General features: G+C 37.9%; 1 protein-coding gene across 2 annotated transcripts; it reads right to left on the bottom strand.

Moving 5' to 3' along the window:
- Positions 1-5,637: 5,637 nt before the first annotated feature.
- Positions 5,638-21,895, bottom strand: stk33 (serine/threonine kinase 33). 2 transcript variants are annotated; one of them, XM_032559767.1, is made up of 13 exons: positions 21,779-21,895; positions 16,236-16,350; positions 15,221-15,334; positions 15,007-15,111; positions 14,739-14,874; positions 13,659-13,741; positions 13,148-13,235; positions 12,374-12,449; positions 12,184-12,296; positions 12,019-12,104; positions 11,865-11,937; positions 10,711-10,892; positions 5,638-7,472 (listed from the first exon to the last, which is right to left on the bottom strand). In XM_032559767.1, exons 2-13 carry the CDS (start codon positions 16,320-16,322, stop codon positions 7,212-7,214), a joined length of 1,404 nt encoding a protein of 467 aa, XP_032415658.1. In that variant the 5' UTR covers positions 16,323-16,350; positions 21,779-21,895; the 3' UTR covers positions 5,638-7,211. The 2 variants fall into 2 exon arrangements, with proteins under 2 accessions (XP_032415658.1, XP_032415657.1); XM_032559766.1 differs by having other exon boundaries at positions 14,739-14,877; positions 21,779-21,894.
- Positions 21,896-23,183: the final 1,288 nt, after the last annotated feature.

Raw genomic sequence — 23,183 nt, 5'->3', positions numbered from 1 at the left:
TATTTTCTAGCAGGACTTGGCACCTGCCCACACTACCGAAGGTACCAAAAGCTGGTTCAGTGATCATGATGTTCCTGTCCCTCTCTAGAACCCCATTGAAAATCTATGAGCTAAGAGAACAATGAGACTCCAGACCCAACGAAGCAGATAATGACCTGAAAGAAAATATTTCACTGTTATGGAATATTCTAACAGTGAAATATTCCATTCCAAATATGGGTTGTGCAAAAGTACAACCACCTGTTGGTGTGGAGATGAGTGACATGGAAACCAGGTGAGTCTGTTCAACAGAATGCACTCCACTATAGATGGGTGATGAACTAAGAAGTTAGGAGAAAATGAGTTCTGAACACAGAAAGGATTGCACAAGGATCTTTCCAAATCAAAAGCTGAAGACTAATCCTAAAATATTAATAAGCCCAATACACATTGTATCAAACTGATGCAAGAACCAAGAAACTCAAAATAACAGCATGTACAAGTACAGCATCTTTGACAGCATGTCAAAGATCAATGTGAACACAAAGTAATCCAACTAGAAAACCAAAAAGACAATCAAAATATGAAAAGCCAAGGATAATCACAGCACCATCTTTGATAGGCTGATCAAACCTTATTTAAATTCGTACTTATATTGACAACACTAGCCACCCATATGTGCAAAAGTCTTGTACTAGTCTTCTCACACAGCTTCTTTGGATATTAGCTAGCTTTTAGCTCATTTTCAGCCCAGTACTCAAGCATTCTTAGAAATTTTTTTATTTATTTTAGCTTTTTAGCACTTAGCTTTGACCTATAAATCAATCCGATGTCAATCAAGAATTGAACCATTTAACATAATGCAGACAGTTTAACAAAGAACCTGTTCTTAATGGGATCTTTAGGCATTTAGTTACCACCCTATCAAGAAGTCCCAGCTTGCTGCCATTTCCTCAGCTTTGTTTGAATATGAAAGAATAACAGTTTAAAAGCATCAGCAGAGTAATTCACTAAACTACGACTAATGCAGTTGATGAATAAAAGGACAATGCATTCTTCAGGTATTGTGTCAGGTCTTTGATGTTCTGGCACTTCTTTGTCCATCACTTGTCCAATATTCTCACATTTTAAGCTCAACCTGTACAATATCTGATATTGACCTGGTAAGAGTACTGGCCAGAAAAACAATACAATAAAATCTGACAAAGTCCAAAGAAAAACTTTAGCAGAAAGCCAAGAAAAACTTTGATCAGAACAACTTTAAGAGGTTAAAGGAATGTCTGGCGGCTTGCAACAAATCATAACTTAATTAGGGGGCAATTTACTTTTGTGCACAGTCTATCTGTCCGTGTCAAACCGACAGTAGACGTGTCCTGACACCTAAAATAACCCCTTAAACTAAATCAAGAAAAATAACAGCACATACAGGCTAATTGGAAAAAGTGTGTCAATGATTGAAGACAAACTTGTGCTCTATGTGTGTGCCTTGCATGTGTGCACAGCTGTTCAGTCTGCACACACCTGCACATTCCTTGCAATTGCTCTGCTGCTGGACACCACAATGACAGTGAGCTGCCCTCAGAGGTCTTTGGATATCCAGTGTAAATCCAACCTAGTGGATCAGGGGGGCGGGGGGAAGCTAATAATATGTTATTGCAGACTAGGTCCCCCCTGTCGCCCCTCCATCAGAGCACCACTGTCACCTTACACATGGACCACGGTGTGATAATGGACAATAATGTGGAGGAGCTGAGAGTGAGAACTCCAATCTGCCTCCTGAGTGGTAAAAGTGCTGAGAGGAAAGTACAGGCCGGATGCTGCGGACCAGCTTCTGACTGTGAGGCTGCGTGTCATCCTGTCATGAACCGCTGGGCCCCTCTTCCATTGGCTGATCATACCACTGTCTATTTTCATCAATTGTAAAAGTTCAGTCTTGAGTGAAGAGGGAGGGGGGCTTTGTGGTCTTTCTTTGCAAATTACATTTCTTTTCCACAGAGAAGTACGCTTAATTGATGAAACCTACTCTGCAGCTTTGTTTTTGTTATTACCATTTTCTTGGCATCCAGAAATGTAAACCAGCTACACACTGAGGACCATTGCCTAATTGTTTCATCATGATGTGTTTATTCATATTTAATGTAGAGGCATTTTCTCCTGCAAAACATGGTCATTAGTGGGAGCATCAAGAAGAAATAAATACCTAAGTCTTCTGTTGAATCTCTCAAAGAGAATCTCAAATCATGACTGACTTCAGGCATGTTTGCAGTTAGTTAAAGCACCGCTGCACACAAACCCATGAACTATTGTTATGGTTTCTTTGCTTAGAACAAAGTTTTGTAAAATATCTTAACTGTAACAACTCGGTTTTCCAACCTAAACATATTAAATATGCTTCCTTTGATCAGCCTGGTGTTTATGGTATCCCTGCAGAGAAATGTTAAAACACTCACAACAAGAGCAGGAGAAAAACAGTGCAAATGTAAAAAAGAAAACTTTAAGCCAGAGTGGGGCCTCTACTGGCAGATAAGTGCAACATCACTCCTTTGAACATGAGCTTATTAGCAAAGACGAATTGTTGCATATCTTCATCCTCTGAGGTGTTCTAAAGGAGTTTGCACATACCGTAGATATACATTTTACATTTACTTTAGGGCAAATATAATTAAATTTTCCAGCAGCTCCACATCATTAATAAAAGCTTTGTGATTAACATTAAGAAAAAGTTATCACATTAAGCATCACAGCAGCTTCTACATTCATCAGATTAAAGTATGTTTACTTCTGCAAATTACATTCTGCCTTTCTAATTGTAATTACTGTACGACTGAAAGGGCACAGGGGCATTTTATTTTCTGTCTGATGATTGAATTCTTGACTCCTTAAAGTTGTTTTTCTGGTGCACGGCCACAAGCTTTGTGATTTCTCGAGCCTCGTGGGACCAATTCCCATTATTTACTTGACTATGACCCCGTATCATGACCTCTCGAGTCTCTCATTCTGGAGGAACCTACTTTCAAATCGCTCATCTAATGGCGACCTGCATTTTTTTTCTTTACTGGACTGTAATGAATGTTCCAATTATGCTGAAGGTGATGAAGGCGATTTTCTTATAATAGAGAAGGTGATTGGATCTCACACACTCCATTTCACTGTCTCTTTTCCTCCCCTGCTTTTCAGGCATTCCCACGGACCCATGGTCACTAACTTGCTTTTGGGGCGGAAGTGAAGCCTCCTCTTGTGGTAATGCCTCCTCTCAGAGCCCTGCCGAGCCATGCAATGGTCAGGTTCCTGTGAAATTAAGTGCTTGAAATAAATGTATTCTTTTTGGGGCAAAAATGTGTCAAATGACCTTTCCGCTTCTCGTAACACTTGGTACATGTTACTACGGAGAGACAGCCCTGTTGTAAATACTTGTCAAAGAAAAATGGTAGCTAATTGAAATCATTTGCATATGTAAGGGTGAAGCAAATCCTTCCTCCTGTGTCATAGCCTATGATAGGGGTCGATAGATATTTGGAGAATAAAGAAGAGTCAGGTGATAAGAACTCCGGTCATACTGTGCTAAATGACTGCCAAAGCTCCATAAAACCAATTCAAGGGCAGATGAGTATGAGGGCAAGGAGAAGTGGAAAGAGATGAGGGGGAAAAAGGCATTGTCCCCAGTGAGCTGCATTCTCACAGCAGTAACGACAGTCACTATCCTTAGAAATTGCGCTGTTTTGGATCATTCAAGGCTGGGCACATTTTTCATTTTTCCACTTCCCCTTAGCCCCCCTTACTCCTTCTGATTAAAAGGTTGTTTGTGGGAAACTCAAGAGTCTCCTTGGAGGTGGCATCCTCCTGCTTGACTGAATGTGGGGCATTTCACCCAGCTCGCCGCGGCTCAAGAGAAGGGAGCTTATCCGACGGCAGAGGCTTGCTTGTCTGCCTGCCAGGGAGGGATGTGGCTTTAAGAGGGCCATACATGCCGTTGATTAGTTTCACCAAGCTCATATGCAGAGACCAATAAATTAAATATGAATAAATTAAAAATGTACTCTAGCAGAAAATTGCTTGGAAAACAACCACCTCCCTATTAAAATATGTATAGTAATGCCTTTTATGTGAAGTAACTTGGGATTAGATATCACTGTAAATTAACACACCACCCAACCGTAGTCGAGGACTTTTCACTTTTAACAAGGACTTATAAAAGAGGTATTTACTCCAGTGTGTTCAGTAATTAATTTGATATTCAAATGAGGTTACAGTATGCATTATAATTGCAAATATCCTAAATAAGAGTAGTTTAAAAAAGGGGGTAGTGTCAACAAAGATTGATGAGGCTTGCTTTGAAATCTCCATCTGTTTCAAATATTTGCTTGACGTAAACACAGCCCCTCCCTTTTTCTTTTTCTTTGGGAAAAAAATGCTTTGTGGATAGTAGCCATGTTTATATTTAGTTGTTTTGTTTTTAGAGAAGAGGAGGTCCCAAACTGCAAGGCGTTTCTGCCGCTGACGAGATCAGCAACATCAGGGTGTATGATTGATAATGTCTCTGCAACGTTTCCATGACATTGTAGCCATGTTAGCTCATTACCACAATGTCATAGCAGCAGTGTGAGGATGTTGTGTTGGGGTGACGGTAGTCGATGGTGAGAAGGGGAGGGTGTGTCTGGGTATGTGTGTGGGTGGAGAGGGGGGTCAGCTGCAGGTATCGGGCCTGTGCAGATGAGCTGATTAATTAAAGAGAGCTCTATTAGGTTATGGAGATGCACTCCCCCTCCTCCTACTTGCCGCCTTCAAGCAGTTCAGTAGTCACTGGATAAAAGTGGAGGAAGCCGAGAGGGGTGCGCAACAAAGGGAGGGGAAGCATCCTTGCTTCTTTTGACATTAGCTTGTGCACACTCATTTCCACAACTGTGCGACTCTAGCCACAAGTGCCCCTCTGCTCCCCACCTTTGCAGGGAGTGACACTGTGTTCAGGCTCCAAAATAGGGCTGCAGAGTTTTAATCCTTTCACCCCGTCAATCCACCCACCCATACCTCCATCTGGCAGGGGCTCTGCTAGAGGAAAAGAGTGGGAGGGCTTTTAGGGGTGTGGGTGAAGGGTGGCGCCGGGATTGGGGGGGAGCAGTCGCATCCCTCGTTGCATCCCGACGAATTTTCTAATTTCCTTTGCCTCCGTGCTTTGTCCTAAATTCACGCCCCTAACCTATCCCACCATACAGTCTCTCATGTGGCCCCCCTCGTTGTCTCCCACCTCTGTTGTTGTTTTGCCACACTGAGGAACCAAATAACTGGAAGCTAATGTTTACCTGCTTCAATATGCGCAGACAGATTTTTGAATCTTTACAATTTTGAAGTTAGCACAAAAAAGCTAAAATATTCCCATATCATCTTAGAATTGCCCAACCCTAACACACACATACACACAAGTATTGTTTGGATTTGTTGTATGGACATTTTGCTTTGAAAAAAAAATGAATTAATATAGGTGAGCATGTGGAGAAATGCCATCTCCACTAGAACACAATTGGCCCAACAAGCAACTATGTAAATAGATTTTATGCAAATGTGAAGTATGTTTAACTAACTACACAAATCATTATTTGTGTGCTTTTTGTTAAATTCTCAAATTATTTAAAAACAAAATTACAAGACAACACTCGACAGGAGTCACGTCTTAACAATTTTATTTTAACTACATGGACTGTCGAGGTATAAGCATACAACATATTAATTAGAGACAGATTACATGGAAATCACATTTTTTAATGGGCAGTGGCTCAAGCACTCAATTCTAATTACACATCCTCATGCTGAAAATTAGGTAGCTTTAGGTACAGCTCAAATTAATGAATTCAGCAACTAACTACAGCTCCATCTGCTGTTTTATAGCAATCTGAGTAAACCAGAGACATTCAGCATGTCAGTAATTCTGCAGTAGCAGAGCATTCCTTTTTTTGTTGTTTTTTGGCAAGCAGCTTTTTATCAACAATCGCTTGTGTCCTAAAAACAAATATAAAACTGATCAGGCTACATTCTCACATGTGCACTAAAACATAAAGCCTGTGGAGGAACACGGGCCCATTGTTGGCACTCATTCACTTCAAGATGCAAATGGGTGGATTTGAAATTCACCCTCTGTGTGTTATGCTTGGATACGTTAATGTTGTATCTGTGCTGGGGATTATTCTCTCTACAGCGGGGGGAAAAACCTGTGCTTGAATGGCAGTGCCCTCAAAGTAGCTGCTGCTGCTTTCAGTGGCCTCCAAACGAGATTAGACCCGTGGCTGCCCTCAGTCCCAATCCTCTGCATTTAGATGGAGCGTAACCAGCCTGTGTGACAGTTTCTCTGTTTTGACACTGAGTGGGTGCAGTCACTGCATATGCAACGCTTTGGGATTGAGAGGTCAGAGCACAAAGGGAGCAAAATCCCTTTTGCTTAGTTCGGTGTTGTGAAATGATATCCAAACTAATCGTTTGTATTCTGTTTTAGTGTCTCTGCAGTTAAATATGCAATTCTTAAAACACAAATCAAACCCTGGATGTGTACATGTGCCACAGTAGCATGCGCATATGTAAAATAAAATTCACACACTACATTTAGCCTAGTGCCAAATCTGTTTCAGGTTTGGTTCATTTCAATCTTTTTATTCCCTATCTGTGCATGTAGCAGTGAAACAAGATAAGAATACAATATAAAAAGGGAAATATTAGCAGAGAGTAAAGGTAAAAAGATAACATTTATATTATTTGCTAGCAGCAATAAACAGATGACTACTGCATTCACTTTGTGTAAGTTTCCAAGGTAACTTTTTTTCACTGAATCTGTCTTTCTGTAAGGTAACTGTATCGGTAGACCCTGATAAGAAAGTATTTATTCTCCCATGTTAACGTCTCTTAAAAAAAAACAAACAAAAAAAAAACATGTTTTACCTGTCTGATGATTTTACTTTTGTCTAGCTGGAAAAACAGCTCAGAGTAGAGCCTTCGCGTTGGCACAAGGTAGCACTGCTTAGGCTGCACACCCAAAGTGCAATGGGTTTAGGCATATTGAACTATTGTCACATTACATGTGAGGCCCGTTCCTTTGACACTACAGCCCCTGCTTCTTCCCCAGCCAGCACAGTTGGGGTAGCACCACATCTGCTAAAAAATAAAAAATAAAAAAAACAGAAATGCATAAATATTAAAATTATCAAAACACTACAATTCCCTTCTACATTTTCTCATATGATTGATTCGACTCATTTTTTCCCCTTTATTTCTTTATCTTTCGTTTTGCTTTTTTGCTCTGATGAGGTGGATTTATCCTTTTTTTTCTTTTTTTTTTTGTGTTGCTTTTTTGCTTTGCCATGTGGCAGAGGTGTTTCTGTTTTACGGCTAGATGAATGGCCCTTCTCCTCTGACTTTGTTGAGAGACTGGTCGACTTCTGTGTTGTATCCGTCTTGTCTGAAGATTTTTCCGATACTGCACTCAGCTGGGTTGAATTTTTTCTACTAAGATGCTGTAAAAATCAGATACATATTCATCTCAGACAGCTCAGACATCAACATAAAACAACTAAAAGTCTCTACTTTTAACACCATCTTTTTAAGAGGAAAATCTGGCACCATCTAGTGGTGATTCGGTGTCAAATGCAATATGAAAGAATAAAGCAAATGAGGACAATTACATATCAGAAGATATTGGCAGTCTTAAGCTAAAAATCAAATATGTGACATAATAAGAACGTAACAATGAAGACTTAAATAGAAATTGAACTGAAAGGATCTGGCAGTTCAACAAACCTTTGCAGTGTGTGGCAGTGCTGTTGTCTCAGAGCTGTCAAGGTAAATTATAATGCCTCACAAAAGTATTCATATCCGTTAAAAACGCTGACATCCAGGGCTGCCAAGCGAGGAGCAGCTGTTAGCTCTGTTGCCTGGGTTTGAATCCCGGCTTGGGGTCTTTCTATATGGAGTTTGCACGTTCTGCATGTGTTTGTTCGCCCAAAGTACAAAACAGGTCTCTCTAAATTGTCCTTAGATGTGAGTGTGCATGTTATTTTTGTTGTGTGTGGGTGTGTATGTGCGGAGGTGGGTGTGTGTGTGTGTGTGGGGGGGGGGGTCTGTATTGCCCTGTGACCGACTGGCGACCTGTCCAGGGTTTACCCCACCTCTCAGCCAATGATGACTGGAGATAGGCACCAGTTCCCCTGTGACCCACGATGAATGAATGAATGGATGGATGGACTTTAACATTATACAACCATTAAATTTAATTTATTTCAATGGGACACTAGGCTTTCAAACATTTTTAACCAATAAAAGAACTCTTGCATTTAGTTGTTTATCCCCCACCGTAGGTATACCCCTAAAAAAATCAGGGGCAACTAAGAAGCTGTATTCACCTTCTTAGTGAATACAGCCAACCACAGCCAAATTGAGTCTCAGTAGAAGTAAAGGTATTTTGTGAAGGCCTAAATGCTTTGCTAGAGAACATTAGTGAACAAATTGCATCCTGGAGAACAAGCGACACACCACACAGGGCTAGGATAAAGCTGCAGAGAACCTTAAAGCAGGGCTAGGTTTTAGAATAACATCTAAAGTTTTGAACACAGAGTGCTATTCATTCCGATCTTCTAAAAATGGAAAGAGTATGCCCCTGGTGTAAGCCTACAAAATCATGACAGTGCATCTAAACTATAAAGACAAGCATTAATCAGAGACAGATCCACAGCTCAGGTGGAAGAATCTGTTAAACCATGAGAAATCCGCAAGTCTGACCTCAACAGAAGTGTGGCTTTTAAAAAAAAAGCCATTGTTAAAGGAAAGCAAATGTGGGAGAAAGTGTCTGGTCAGTTAAAACTTGAAATTGAACAGTGTGATATGGTGTTGGCAGTATCATGCTGAGGGGATGCTTATTTTCAGATGGAACAGCACAGTTGGTCAGAGTTAGTGAAAAGATGAGATAAACGTAGACCAAGCCTAGAAGAGCAATAGAGTAATATATGCTGCCAAAGATGTTTTAAAATGGCCCAGTCAAAGTCTACACATTAATCAAATTGAGACAACAGAAAATGACTTTGGTGCTTGTGCTGGTTTGCATTAAAGCACAAAATTGGGCAACATTGGGCAATAATAAGTCCCAAAACCAGCAAAACTGGTACTCTATAAACATTTTTCAGTATTAGTTAAAAAAAGGTAAAATTTTTCTTTCACTTTGCAAATATTCACTACTTTGTGTTGGCCTATCACAGGGGTCGGCAAACTGCGGCTCTAGTGCCACATGCGGCTCTTTAGCGCTGCCCTAGTGGCTCTCTGGAGCTTTTTCAAAAAATTTTTGAAAGTGGAAAAAGATGGGGGTGGGAAATATATTTTTTGTTTTAATATGGTTTCTGTAGGAGGACAAACGTGACACAATCATTCACAACATTTTCCAATGCTATAAAAATGTGTCGAATAAATATTAAATTTCAACATTTCTGTCAACGAAGATTTGCGTCATAGCCTGTGACACACGTTTCTTTCAGTTGGGCGGGGTGCGAGGCATGTGGCTGTTGTAAACAACCTGATGGGTGTGTGGTGGGCCCATGGAGAGCAAAGGGGAAAAGAAAAATATAGCTGAGGAGAGATTCTACAATTCTTGGACCGAATCATTTGTATTCATTGCCAATGCGAAAGGATTACCTGAACGTTTGCTCTGTAGCGAGAAGTTGTCAAATAACCAAAAGAGTATCGTACTTTCCAAACTATAGAGCGCACCTTACTATAAGCCGCACCTACAATTTTTTTTTGAAAATCACTGAAACGTACATACATAAGCCGCACCTGGCAATAAGCCGCATGGTTCAAAGCGTGGGGACAAAGTAGCGGCTAATAGTCTGAAAAATATGGTAATGTGGAAAGACATTTCCAGGGAAGGCGCTACATTAGCTGCCGCGTCAGGATTAAAGTTGCATCTTACATGCCCGATGTTGAGAAGCTGTCCAGTGATGTCCGTAAACAGAAGTCACATTAAACACTTAAGAACACAATGCTGCTATAGGCACATATATTGAGTAACAAAGTGCTTGTTTTTATAAATGATTAGTGATTTTTGTCAGTATATATTTAGAATGACATAATGCGATATTACTGTGTTTTGTTGCTCAGGTCCGAGGAGGGTTGCGTGTCAAAAGAGAAGAGGATGCTGCTATGTTTTACCCTTTCACTGACTTGCTTGGCATTTGCACAGAAATCAAACTTAAACTGTATTAATTTAATTTTATATACGTTACCTTTTCAAATGGCTGCTGTTTTATTTTATAACTGCAGGTTGTGTTTTATCGCACTCCGTTTGTTGCCCAGATAAGGGGAATGTTATGCACTTCCGTTTTGTTGTTTTTTCGATCACACACTTAACGGCGATTATTTACAAAGAGCGATCGTTACGCAAACTGCATTTTGGAGCAGATTTTCCGAGTTACAAAATTATTATAAACCTTAGATAAGGCTTTTAATTTTTTGCGGCTCCATACAGATTTTGTTTTTTGGGGTTTTTTTGGTCCAAAATGGCTCTTTCAACATGTAGGGTTGCCGACCCCTGGTCTACTACATAAAATCCCAAATCTAATCTAAAAGAATATAAGAGGTATGAATACTTTGCAAAGCACTGTATATGAGAGCAGAAACAACATTAGCTATCACAAACAGCCCTTGAACACATGAGAGGTTTCTTAGATGGACAGTACTGCAGAGTTGTGTTAAACAGACAAACAGTACCAGCTTGGTAGATGTGGATGGTCTGGAGGTGCTTCTCTCAGGGGAAACCTGTGCTGTTGCAACCTTTGGGGACTCACAAAGGCTGCCTTTCGTTGAGGGCAAGCAGATAATGTCCAGGCATGGCTCTTCAGCTTCCTCCGAAGAGGTGGACAGAGAGTCATTCTCAGTCTCACTTCCTTCTTCTGAAAAAGATATTAATCAGCAATAGGACACCTAAATTGCAAAAACACAAAATCTCATCAAGTATCTTTGATCCAGTTTTGAGTAAAAATATCTTACTACACTTGAAATTAGACAAAACTGACTTGTAAGTAACTTTCCAGCAAGATATATGAGCTTGTTTTCAATAAATCAATATTAAGGATGAATCCTTAATATTGACCAAAAGTACTAGTTCCACCGTCAGATGTTATAAGTGACATAATCTGCCAGTGGAACTAGTACATTTTATAAATATAAAGAAATTACTGACTTCAAACAAACTCTTATGTCTTGATAGAAAGTTTATTGTAAGTTAGTTGTGTCTTATGTCAAGGGTACTAACGTATCTGCACTAGAAACTAGACCAGAAATACTAATAATTTTGTGTTTTTGCAGTGTAATTTTCATACCAAGCTATTTGAGAACATAAAGGTTTCCTGTATATTTATATGATAGTTACATTTCATATTTTATTTGAGCAAGTAGTAAGGTCAGCTTTTTAACTGTACGTATAGCCAAACAAATCAGTCATCATTTTTGCTATGACATTTTTCAAATTTTTAATCGTTTTTTTTTTTATAAAAAAAAGGAAAAATACAAATCCACAGAAGGATCAAGTTCAACTCTGTGTCTAACCATAACAATATTGTTCATATTATTAAAGGTGAACTTTAAGATTTAAGTTCACCTTAAAGCCTTAAAGGTTTAGGATTATGACTGAAATTTCTGATTATGAATTTGAGAATTTATGCTCTGCTGATTGCTTAACACTTATGAAGCCTTCAAAATTAATTGTGCTCCAGGATTATTTCATCTTCCACACACTAGAAATACACCAATATGCTTGTTTTGTCCATTCTGCTCCATTCAGCAACATTTACCTAATGTCAGTTACTGGAAGATTTTGATCATAGCTTGGAAAGAACAACATTTGAATTCATCTTCATTATTACCTTCTTCGTTTCCCACGTAGTGACTCATCATCTCCAACACGTTGCTCGGGCCCAAAGGCACAGTTGTATCGCCCTGTTGGAAAAGTCTCCCATAAGACCTCTTTGTGTCGGCCACTTAAAGTTCAGAAATGCAGAAGAGGAGCCGGTGCCCTACTGTAATCCAGGGATGATCTAGCAGTTGATGAGCAGACATGCGGTAAGCAGGGTCAGCCTTTAGAAGGCAAGTCAGGAGATATTTTCCTGTTAAGACAGAAACCAGTTGGCTAAAGTGGGTATTGTTTAACCATTGTTAACAGTGAGGTTTAAGAAAAAATTTCACCTCCATCACTAACTGTGGCCCAAATGGGTTGAGTAAATTGTACTTCCTTGCGCATAATTTTCTTGAGCAGTCTCTCCTTTGATTTGGAATGAAATGGAGGCTCTCCACAAAGCCTACAGGTAGACATATTTCAGTCATGTCTACTTCTAATTCAAGGTGATTAGGAAGTAGTTGAAGTGTTCCTACTTACAGCATAAACATAATGACTCCGATGCTCCAAACATCACACCAATGGCTGTAACCGCGGGCACTCATCATTTCAGGGGCTGAAAATCACACACGAATGGCTTTTTTTTTTTTCAGTTACAGAAACCTTGGGACCAAAACATACACGTTAAAACACTTCTGAGTAGTAATGATCCTTTGAAGCTGCTTCTAGAAAACACACAAAGCTGTAGTTCTAGACTTTTGAACAGCCACCGTGATGTGGTGAAACTACAGCAGAATTGCAGAATTTGACAAATCAGGTGAAATTCAGTGTATCCACTGGAATGTGGTGAAATTTGTACACTTTGTCAGACGTCTCTTTGATTTCCTTAAAAATTTGAGTGTTTTATCTTTCACACTGACATTCACAGTCAGCCTGGGACAGACTAGTGTCTGCTATAACACTAGTAAAAATGATTACAAAGTTCAAAGCCTACAACTTAGTTTATGAAGTAGGCGAACAACTCCTGTAAGTCCTGTCTGGACACAAATAGGTGGAAATCCAAAGAAAAATTATTTTGAGCCAATTTATCAACAAGTCATATGACCTGTTGATACAGTAGAGACCAAAAGTTTGGGCAGAACTGTGTGTCCAAACTTTTGGTCTGTACTCAATACAGACCAAAAGTTTGGACACACTTTCTCATTGAATTCAATGAGAAAGTGTGTCCAAACCTTTGGTCTTCAGCAGTGGTTGTATATATTCAACTTAATTTATTGAGCATAATATGGTAAATATTACTTATAGAGAGAATACCCATATAGAGAAGCGTCCCACAGGCATCCGTCAATACCTTCCTAATCCCAACACCGTCTGCCTTCACTGACAGTCCAAAGTCTGCCACCTAGGTGCACAACAGCACTTAAGAAAAAGACTTTCAATAAATGTCTCAGGTCTCCTGTTTTGGTACTACAGCATGCAGAACTTATAAATAAAATACATTCAGACACACTTCCTATTCTTAATGTGTTTATAATTACGTACTTGAGCAGAAAAAATAGACTAAGTAACTACCTCCTTTTTGCCTCTGCTATCAACTGTATGTTTTATGAGTTCAGACAAAATAATGTTATTTGATGATTATGTGCTGGGAAACAACTTAATCTTTGCGAGAATATGGGTATCAAAAAAGACATTAAATCAGGCCTTTACCTATATTAAGATTAATTAAATAAAATGGGTTCTAATGAGGCTTTCTTTAAATTCATGGAGAGAAAGGAAACCACGTGATGAAACATTTAATTACATGTTTATATCACAACTTTACCTTAATGTCAAACCAGTTGTCATTATCATCAGGACAATTCTTCACAAGAATGTTTTCAAGTTTCAGGTCCCGGTGCACTATATCTGCAAAGGAAAACTAAAGATTAGAAAGAAGGAACCTCTTTTTATTAAATGTCAACCTTATTTAGTTATTGTACCACTCTAATGCAAATACCTAGCATGAATAATAAATACAAAAAACATGTAAAAAAGAAAAAAATATAATCACTTGTAAGTGTTCTGATGAATATTTTTCACCACTTTCTAAATTGCTTCGAGACGGCTACACTTTAATTGGTGTATGTGAAAATTGATTATTTATAAAGTTAGTGAATGAGAACAATATTTTCAATACAAAGGTGGTGGATGTGACGAGTTCTGGATTAGTATAAAAATCAGAGAAAACCAAATCAACACTTAAGAATATTCAAAACTTTGATAAGTCATTTGCAAATAAGGGATTTGGTTCAAAGCTACCAACCAACATAAGTACAAATATCAGTGAAGGTGAGAAAAGTCAGCCATGCAGACAAGGAACAGGGATCAGGACAATAGCAAGTAGTCACTTACAACAACGCAAAGATTTAATCATAAGGTAAAACATTTTCTTTTCTTTTTGCAATATTATGTCAAATGGCTAAAGACACTAATTCTCAAGCCTTTCTTAATGAGGAACGAATGATCTCTACATGAAGCATAACATTTTCATTAATCAACATAATAAGTACTTCTTATAATTTATTTTCTATAAAATATGTTGTTAGAGCTCACTGCCTTAATAGAACCATCTTGGACCAGAACCTTTCAGACTGATTATTGATAGACTTGTGGCTATTAGTTTATTTCATGAGATAATGAGGTGGCCTTCTCAACTACTTTATTTAATATTGAACTGATTATTATTGTTTGCTATAAGGACTAGTTTCTTATATTTCTGGTGGTTTTCGAATATAAAGATACCAACTAAACAAATGGCATGATCAAAATACACTTTGCATTTTCTGTCTATTACATTATCTGTCTAAGCCTTGTCCGTAAACTATATTCACACACTACTGTTAGTCTGCTAAATATACATCACCTCTTTTATGAAGGTAGACGACTGCATCAGCTAAATAATATATAATTTTTCTCGTTTCATCCTCTGTAAAGAATTTTTTTTGATGGAGCTGCTGCTTCAGGGTGCCTCCTCTGCAGAGCTCAGTGACCAGACAAATCTTCTGGGAACAAAATGGGAAACAAGGTCATTTCAGTTCAGTAAGACTTAGTAGTAAAAAATAAGTATTATCAATCGTACATTTGATGAGAATTTATGTTGAGATTGAGGCCCAAGGAAAAGCAGTCATTACCGTAGGTGTATTGTAGGTTACTTCAAGATGTATTATGTGAGCATGGTCTACTTGCTTGAGGATGTTTATTTCGTTATCCAACATCTTAAACTTTGAACTTCCTGCCTGTGACAAAAGTTGTGGCAGAATGAAAAAGTATAGAAGAATTGATTGCTCTTGTTACATGGGCTTCTTTAACAGGTGTAGCTTTTTAATCAGTAAAAGCAGGACTCACCGCTGGTTTGCGAACCTCCTTTATCGCCCATTTTGTTTGTGTCGCGATGTGAGTGGCTTCATAAACAACTCCAAAACTTCCTTGACCCAATGTCTTTCCAAATTCATAAATTTTCTGAGTGGAATAAAAGAAAGGAAAACATTAATGCATTTGTAGCAAATTGTCAATAGCTCAGTCTGTGATTAGGACTCTGCAAACCAAACACTTTCACCTTAACTTTGATACATGGCCTAATTTGAGGTAAACATGCCAGATTTCTAGTTTCTAGCGCTGCAGAATATAGTATTTTTAATCAACTCACAAATGATTAAGTTGCTGCTGCAGTTCATTCAATCTCAGGTCTAATTAACTTGATTATTATCTGTGTGCATGCAAGACTGAGCACTGGCTGCTTTGCATGTGGCAAACAGAGCGGTCAAATTCCCCAAAGAAAGCGGCCTCGGCAAAAGAAAGTAGAGATTGAACTTCTTCTGGAGCAATTCGAGTTAATTGTTTCAGTGACACAAACACACACAACCATTAGAGCTACACAATATGTCACACATTTAGCATCATTGCGGTATCAGTGCATGAAATATCAGTATTGTAAAAACTAATATGCTCACAATAAATATTCCTTTTTCATACCACACATTCATGCACTAAATAACTAGAAACATGTTTAGTAATATTTATTGTGTAATGCAGCAAAATAAGATATTCTGCAAAAGTCCAAAAGAAAATACATTGCAGCAGCTGCAGACAGATTCAAGTTTTCAATAAAAAGATTTTGCTGAAATTAAAATAACTAATTTAATTTTCTTTCAGTACCTGGTTAAACTCCCAGTTATCAAAGGTATGTTTGCAAAGGACTCAAAGCACAAAGGCTTCAACACTATAAATTCCATATTGGATTAATTATCACAAATCATATTGTCATTGCAATGTGGCCTACAATATCACATGTCACATTTTTTCCAGATATCATGCAGCTCTTACCAGGTCATTAAGACTTCTAAGCAGAAACTTTCCTTACCCATAGTTCTGAATCCGATTGGAGGCGTATAACAGGAACCTCCCTGTTAGATGTAGCACCAGGGGTCGCTGTCGACTGATGCTTCATGCCTTCCTTAATAACATCTGCTTATATCCTACATTAAAAAAACAAGAAGGTATGAAGTAAAATGTTATGTTCAAAAGACTAAATTCAATGTTTTTCCAAAAACAATGAATACCTGTTTAAATAATTGTGTTTTCAAATTTAATCAAATGCCAACAGCAGCATGACTGGACAACAGATAAGAAATACCATCTTTAGTCTTTATTTCCCTGAAAACCTGACTGTTGCCTCTGCTTAAGCCTATATTCACTTTAAGCACAATTTAGCCAGCTTGAAAAACAGTCTCTGAAGCCAAATTAAATGTAAAGCAATTATCAAGTGACGACTAGGAGCGATGAAGTGGATCCACCACACGCACAGCAATTAATTATTAACAAGGAAGCAGTGTCTTTAACCTCCTCACTCCGACGCATTATTTTAGCCCTGACAGGGCTCTCATAACAGGCCTGTCTCTCCCATTATTTTATGTCTATTTTCCAATCAAAATGATTGTGACAGCCTCTGGAAATTCCAATCATCTCAATCAGAGCTCATTTGTGGAAGACAGAGGAATGTGATGAGTGTATCACTGAGAAACCGAAGTGACTCCAACAGGGTCTTATGTGCCTCAGGTATCTTTTGAGACAGAGGTGAATGATCCTTGCCCCTCTAATCTCTGATGCAAAGGAAATGGGACACCAAGGTCAACGTAGGGTGAGAAGTTGGACGTTAAAAGGGGTCACAAATTGCTTTAAGTCTCGAGTGCCAAGCTGCAATCTTCAGACCTGTCTCCCAGTAGCCACAGCTCAAACTACCGGTTAAAAATGCAAAACTAATTACTTACTTAGCTTTTTTGTTGTTCTTGTGTATATTAGTATGAACTTGCAACATTTGCAAGAAACCTAACCATAATCTAAAAATCATACTGACCAAAACAGCTATTTTTATTCTATCTGTCATGATTTGGAGTAAAAGACAGAAATCCAGTGGACTATTATCTATAAAGAATGCAAGTACTCTGCAAAGATAAAGGTTTTCACAGTATTAAAGTAAAGTTGGTAAAAGAAACACTAAAGAATTGTTAATGAAGAAACAAAGACACAATCAGTGATATGCAAGGCTTCAACAAAAGAGCATTTTGGATGACCAGATTGCTAAATGTACAACTGGGATTTAGACCACTAAGCAGTCATGGTTAAGAACTATGCCCTAGTGCCACATGTGGACCTAAATGCTTCCCATTAAGAATGCACTTTGTACTCATATTGTGAGATTTAAAACACTCCCAGAAGGACCAAATCCAAGGACCCTGTTTCACTTCATTAAGTCAGCACAGCCAAATTCTTTGTGTGCCCTTTCTTTCTGTCATTTACGTAAAAAGATAATGAGCCTATTTAAAAAAAACTACAGAACTAGGTCATGTATTGATGACATAGATGACAAAGATTAGTAAAACATTTAAGCCACAATAATTTGTCTTCACTCTCGCTCACAATTAGAGACAAGTAAACACGAGTACACACCTTAAGCCCAGGAGACACACACTGCCGTCAACCTTTTACACTGTGTTCACCTCATCTCCAGTTTCAACAGGAAGTAATTAGAGCCGACAGACCATCACAGGTCAAGTGCATACTTCCCTTACCTCTCCATCATTTAAGGGAGAAATTTCCACCTTTCTTTCATTAGCACAAAATGAACATGCACAATGGCTGCAAATAGCAAGTTCTTTAATGATTTTCACACAAACTAAAGATATTTTCCAACAAAATAAACCATGATCACAAGGAATAGATGACTCTCATTTTTGTAAGTTTTCTCTCTTCAGATCTGCTTGTGTTTCATTTGCTGAAGGTAATGAATATTTATCCCGCCTCACACCCTCAGTGTCAATAACACTGCAACAGGGACTCTAAAAGCCAAAGTCAAACCATACATTTTTCATTGCCAATGGATTGTTGTAGAGGGCACAGCACATGAGATGGCTATGCCCCATATGGGTGCTAGTCCATACGGTATGGTTCTTGTAGGAAATCTGACGCAGTTACAGGGTTCAGAACAAAATAGGATCTATGAGCTTTGACAAATTTTACAAAATTTTGTAGCAAAATACAATGGACTTTCGAGGCATATAGTGTCAAGTAACTATTGTGACTTCAGTTGTCATAGAAATGCTGCATATATCACCTGTAACTTAAAAGAAATTCGACACCTTAAAATGAGGCTTTTGTCTCTTTAAGAAGCTCCTGCTTTCAACATGACATTACGATTCAGCCATTATGCCGTTGATAGCCGTTCTTTGTAATGTCGAACTGCAAAGTGTTTTGTATGAGAAGCTGCCGCTAATTTGAGACAGCTAGGTGAGGAAGGTAAGGGGGATGGGTGGTCTCTGAGGCGGAAGCTTAGCTGAATAGTGCAGCTGAAAGGAACTTTGTGGGAGCAAGCATTTAGGCACCTCCAAATGGCTGCTACAGGAAATTCAAGGATTCCTCAAACATGCATGAAAGAATCAAAGCAAGACTCCAAGTGTGTTTTTGATGAGGGAATAACATTATAACATGATATAGTGTTGATTTCACATAAAACCCCCTCTTTGACAAATGTTATAATGGTTGGTGCCAATGAAATCAAAATGTCACAACAAATTTATTTCTGTGATTTTGTTTTTTTGAGAGTGTTTATTTGTATTTTTGAACATGTTTATTTTTTATTATTTGTTTAATAAAATCTTTCCTGTTTTGTTGTGTGATACTTTGTACTAAAGGATCACTGTACCAATGCTGTGAATTAATCTGTTGAGGTATGCAAGACTACAGGTAAGATATACATTAAAAAGGCAGTTAAAAAGTAGTTACTCTTTGCATAAGATACATTTAAATTATTGTATTGAGGCTTGCTTCCTATGAAGACCGTGAGGATTAAAGCTATGTAATGTTTTCCTGCTGTAACACAAAGCTGCAAAAATATATCCTGGAAAATCAAACAAAAACTAAATTGCTGCAAATGTAATCAAAATATGCACTATTATCTATTTTACTCAAGCCCTAATATTATATTTGACTCATGTGAAACTTAATCATTTATTGACAGCTTGGCTTTTATGACTAATGATAAACTTCACAGTCCTAATGAAGCGTGGAATTACGTTACCTGATGAGGCAAGAAATTGCATGTTTAGAATGCAAATGTCCCATCTACTTCAATAAGTTCTGGAGGGAAACCTAATATTATGCAGCTAGATTATCAGAGCTTGTGGGCTAAATATGATATACCAATAACACATCAGGATTAAGGCATTAAAGCTGCCAACTCACTAAAGAACTGTTGAAGTATATTGTAATTGACAGCTCAGAAACAATAGAGGAGATTCTTTAGGATAAAATCAGAAAAATATTGTCATACAGTAATATGGCATATTCAGACCACTCTCAGTTCTTTTTCAGCCTCTAAGAGGTTTTATCTCAGGATCTAATCAGCTTCTTCAGTCCCTTCTGAATAAAACCATGGCCATGGTATAATGCCGTCAACCATGGAGAACCATGGAGAAGGTTTGGTGTTAGGCGAAGTGTTAATTTTTCTGCACACTTTCAAGCTTTGAAGTTTAATTTTGTTCTCTTCTTGCCACTTTTTAAAAAAAGACCAGATTTGTGGTGTGCAAATGTAACAGTTATCCTGTTGTCAGATTCATCTACCTGAGCAGTAGATCTTTAATCTCCTTGGGCCTCTATGCTGCTTTTCTGATTAACGCTTTTCTTGCCCAGCATTTTAGTTCTGGTGAGCAGTTTGGAGTTATGTTATATTCATTAAATTTTGAGATCATGGATTAAAAATTGGTCCATAAGTTATTCAAAACTTGGCTCTATCCTTTAAAACCAGACCCTGCTGTAACTTCTCCACAACTATATTACTGACTTTTCTGCTGTGTTTCTCTGTGCAGTCTCTAACAAACCAGAGGCCTTCATAGAACAACCATATTTTTACTGAGATTACTGAAATACAGTAATTTGTAGACACTGCCTACAAATTATATGACTTTGGAGGGGAGTTGTTTGCACTGGATTTTAAGAGATCATCTAAACATTCTCTGCCATATCAGTGTTTTAATAATGCGTATTGGTGTAAAAATGCATAAAATGGAAAATACAAATAGAACTGTACAGGAGTTTCAAATCAACTTTTTTTCTTGTTTGGATGTCTGATGTTCCCTCCTGGAACAGTGGATGGATGGACAGATGGATGCTATTCCTTCCACTTAACGGTTATGCTACCTTATTTTACGTTAAAACCCAGTAAAATACCACAAAGTTTGTGATTGTACAGTGGCAAAATATAAAACAAAGTCAAAGGTATGAGAATAGGTTGCAAAGCACTGTGATTTTCAGTATATACTTGAGTCCAAATGTTTTAAACTATATGGTAGGCATATCTAATTGAAGACTAAACTATCTGTTGATCAACTAACTTCTCAGACAAATAGCACCAGTGCACTGTTTTTAGGCTCCTATTAGAAGGATGTCAAGGGGTTAAGCTGTAATTCTGATGCAGCAAACAAGTGCATGTTGTTTCCTTATAAACAAACCATTTAAAAGCCCCCCCCTGTCTTCAATGGTCAAGTATGATAAGTGTCTACTGGGGGGGAAAAAACACATGCTTTGCTATTGGGAAGCAAAAGATCAAATTCTGCCATTCGCTTAGGGCACTCCACATGTTGCTAGAAGATAAGGGCCAACAAATTCAAATTTTCCTCATTGGTTTAATCCTGGTTAAAGCTAATCTCTGCTCTTGCTGGGCTCAGCCTTGGGAAGCGAGGAGAAGAGACGGGTAAAAAAAAAAAAATTTAGGCCACTGCAGAAACAAGAGCAAATCAAATTCATTTCCAAAGGTAACTTGGAGGAAAATACAGTCCATAAATAAGACTGCAATGCGCCACAGACATTGTCCTACTAACTCAAATGATCATTTTTACGAATGGACAAAAATAATATAGGTCTTCAAAAACTCTGAGGAGACATTTACATGTGAAGTAACTTTTAACACCTTGTGGAAATATTTTGGGGCCGTTTAAGTGTTTTTTGTGACTTTAAAATGTTTTTTTTTTAGCAGAGTACATAACAGGGAAATGCCAAAAACAGCTTGAGCTAGCTAGTAGTAAACATTGCATGATTATTTTAATAAAATGAGAACAACTAAAAAGAGGTTATTAATCAAACATCACTGCCGTCCGGTTTTTTGTGTCGTTAGAATAAGTGGCTCCGACTCATAGCCACTATTATTTTGGCATAAAACAATCTAAACGCCTTAGTTTTATGTTAGGAGGGCATTCCCTACAGTTACCATGGAGACGGAATGTGAACATTCCCGGATGATTTTAGCTTTTATAAATAAGACTAAAAACTAATTGGAACAAAAGTGACACACATACGGAATAAGTATTTTTTCAGTGACAGCTGCTTCTTATAAAATTCACCAAGTGCTCTTACCTCTTAGAAGTAATCATTTTAGCTCACTACGTTGCTCATCAAGCAAACTTTTCCGCCGGTGGATGACTAAGGAAAGCGAAAAGGGACAAAAGTCCTAAAGGTAATCCACTCTGCTCAATACCTGACACCTGTTAAGTATATGCCCAAATATTGACCTAAAGTAATTTGCTAGATTTCTAGTCATTTAGCTTAGTACAACAACTAACCTTCAATATCTAAATATGAGACCAGTTATTCTCTGTGGCACCTGGATTTATCTTGATGTTTGTCGCCACCTGGTGGACAAATATTACAGTAGCGCCTTAGATCTTCGGACTGCTTGTCTGAAACAAGAAGCCAGAAGATGTTATAGTTTGGTTTTGTAAATACAAGCTTCACCCACATTGTGGGTTGTCTAATTAGAAATAAAACTTATAAGAAGAAAGATTGAGAAGCTGCACTCAGATCAGACCCAGTGTTTTGTGTGATTCTGGGGCTTCACTTCTAGGAAATACCATGATCCATACCAAATCGCCACTGGTATCTCATTTAATTTATCCGTATAAGGTTTTTTCACACAACAACGCATTGTGTTCCATAGTTAGTTGCATAATTAGTTATACCACAAATTTTTAAATGTATTTTATGACTGAATAAGATACCATTTTTAGAGCACCTAAGATAAATTCTATTATAATTGTAATTTATTTTTACACAAACAATAAGAACAATACGACAGATTAAAAAGCAGCTGTGCAGGATAGGCTAAGAAGACCAAAAAGTCTTATAAGACCATGTCTTTTAATTTTAATAGATTGTAGAATTCATAGCAAGCAGGTATACATAAAAGTCAAACATAACACATATCTATAAGAAATAACATAGTTACAGAAAGAAGAAAGTGATTTTAGTTATCAAACTACATTATGGTAACCTGATCTGTTATATTTCACATTTCACATCAGATTGTAAAATCACTTTTGGATTTAAGTTTCTGTCATTCTGCACTGAAAAGAGAAAAGATAAATGTCCGTCTATAGCAAGGTTAAACTACCCAGAAACCCAATAAAAATGTATTTAAATGTATTTAAGGCTAACACAAGTCCAGCTTTGTTCAGAGAGATAAACAGCATTCCTTGTGACATGACTTCAACAGCGATTAGAATCTAAAACCACAGATTTTTCCCATCAGACAGGCTTTTGCCTTTTACCAAAACCATTATTGATTAGTTTGGCCATTGACTTGGCGCCACTGTTTGTCTGCCACAAGAGGAGTATTTCAGGCACTCCATCACATGACAAATGAGGTTTGTCAGGAGGCTGGAAGTTGTAAGCTACTTGTCTGCAACAGATAAAAAGCAAAACAGAGGAGCTCACATCTTTTTCTTTTTTTTTTCTTTTTGTTCCCAGGAAGAAGATCGTATAC

The sequence above is a fragment of the Xiphophorus hellerii genome, chromosome 4, assembly GCF_003331165.1.
Source record: "Xiphophorus hellerii strain 12219 chromosome 4, Xiphophorus_hellerii-4.1, whole genome shotgun sequence".
NCBI lineage: Eukaryota > Metazoa > Chordata > Actinopteri > Cyprinodontiformes > Poeciliidae > Xiphophorus > Xiphophorus hellerii.
Note: the sequence above shows the minus strand (reverse complement) of the source record. Positions and strands in the feature narration are given on the sequence as shown.

Bases quoted from the DNA above. Each gene is read 5' to 3' on its own strand.
- stk33 (XM_032559766.1), bottom strand. From the start codon at position 16,322: ATGAAGCATCAGTCGACAGCGACCCCTGGTGCTACATCTAACAGGGAG. The intron at 12,297-12,373 runs GTAAGTAGGAAC...GTCTACCTGTAG, and splicing joins GGAGTCATTATGTTTATGCT to GCTTTGTGGAGAGCCTCCAT. The intron at 7,473-10,710 runs GTACTGTTTGTC...TGATTTTTACAG, and splicing joins CATCCACATCTACCAAGCTG to CATCTTAGTAGAAAAAATTC.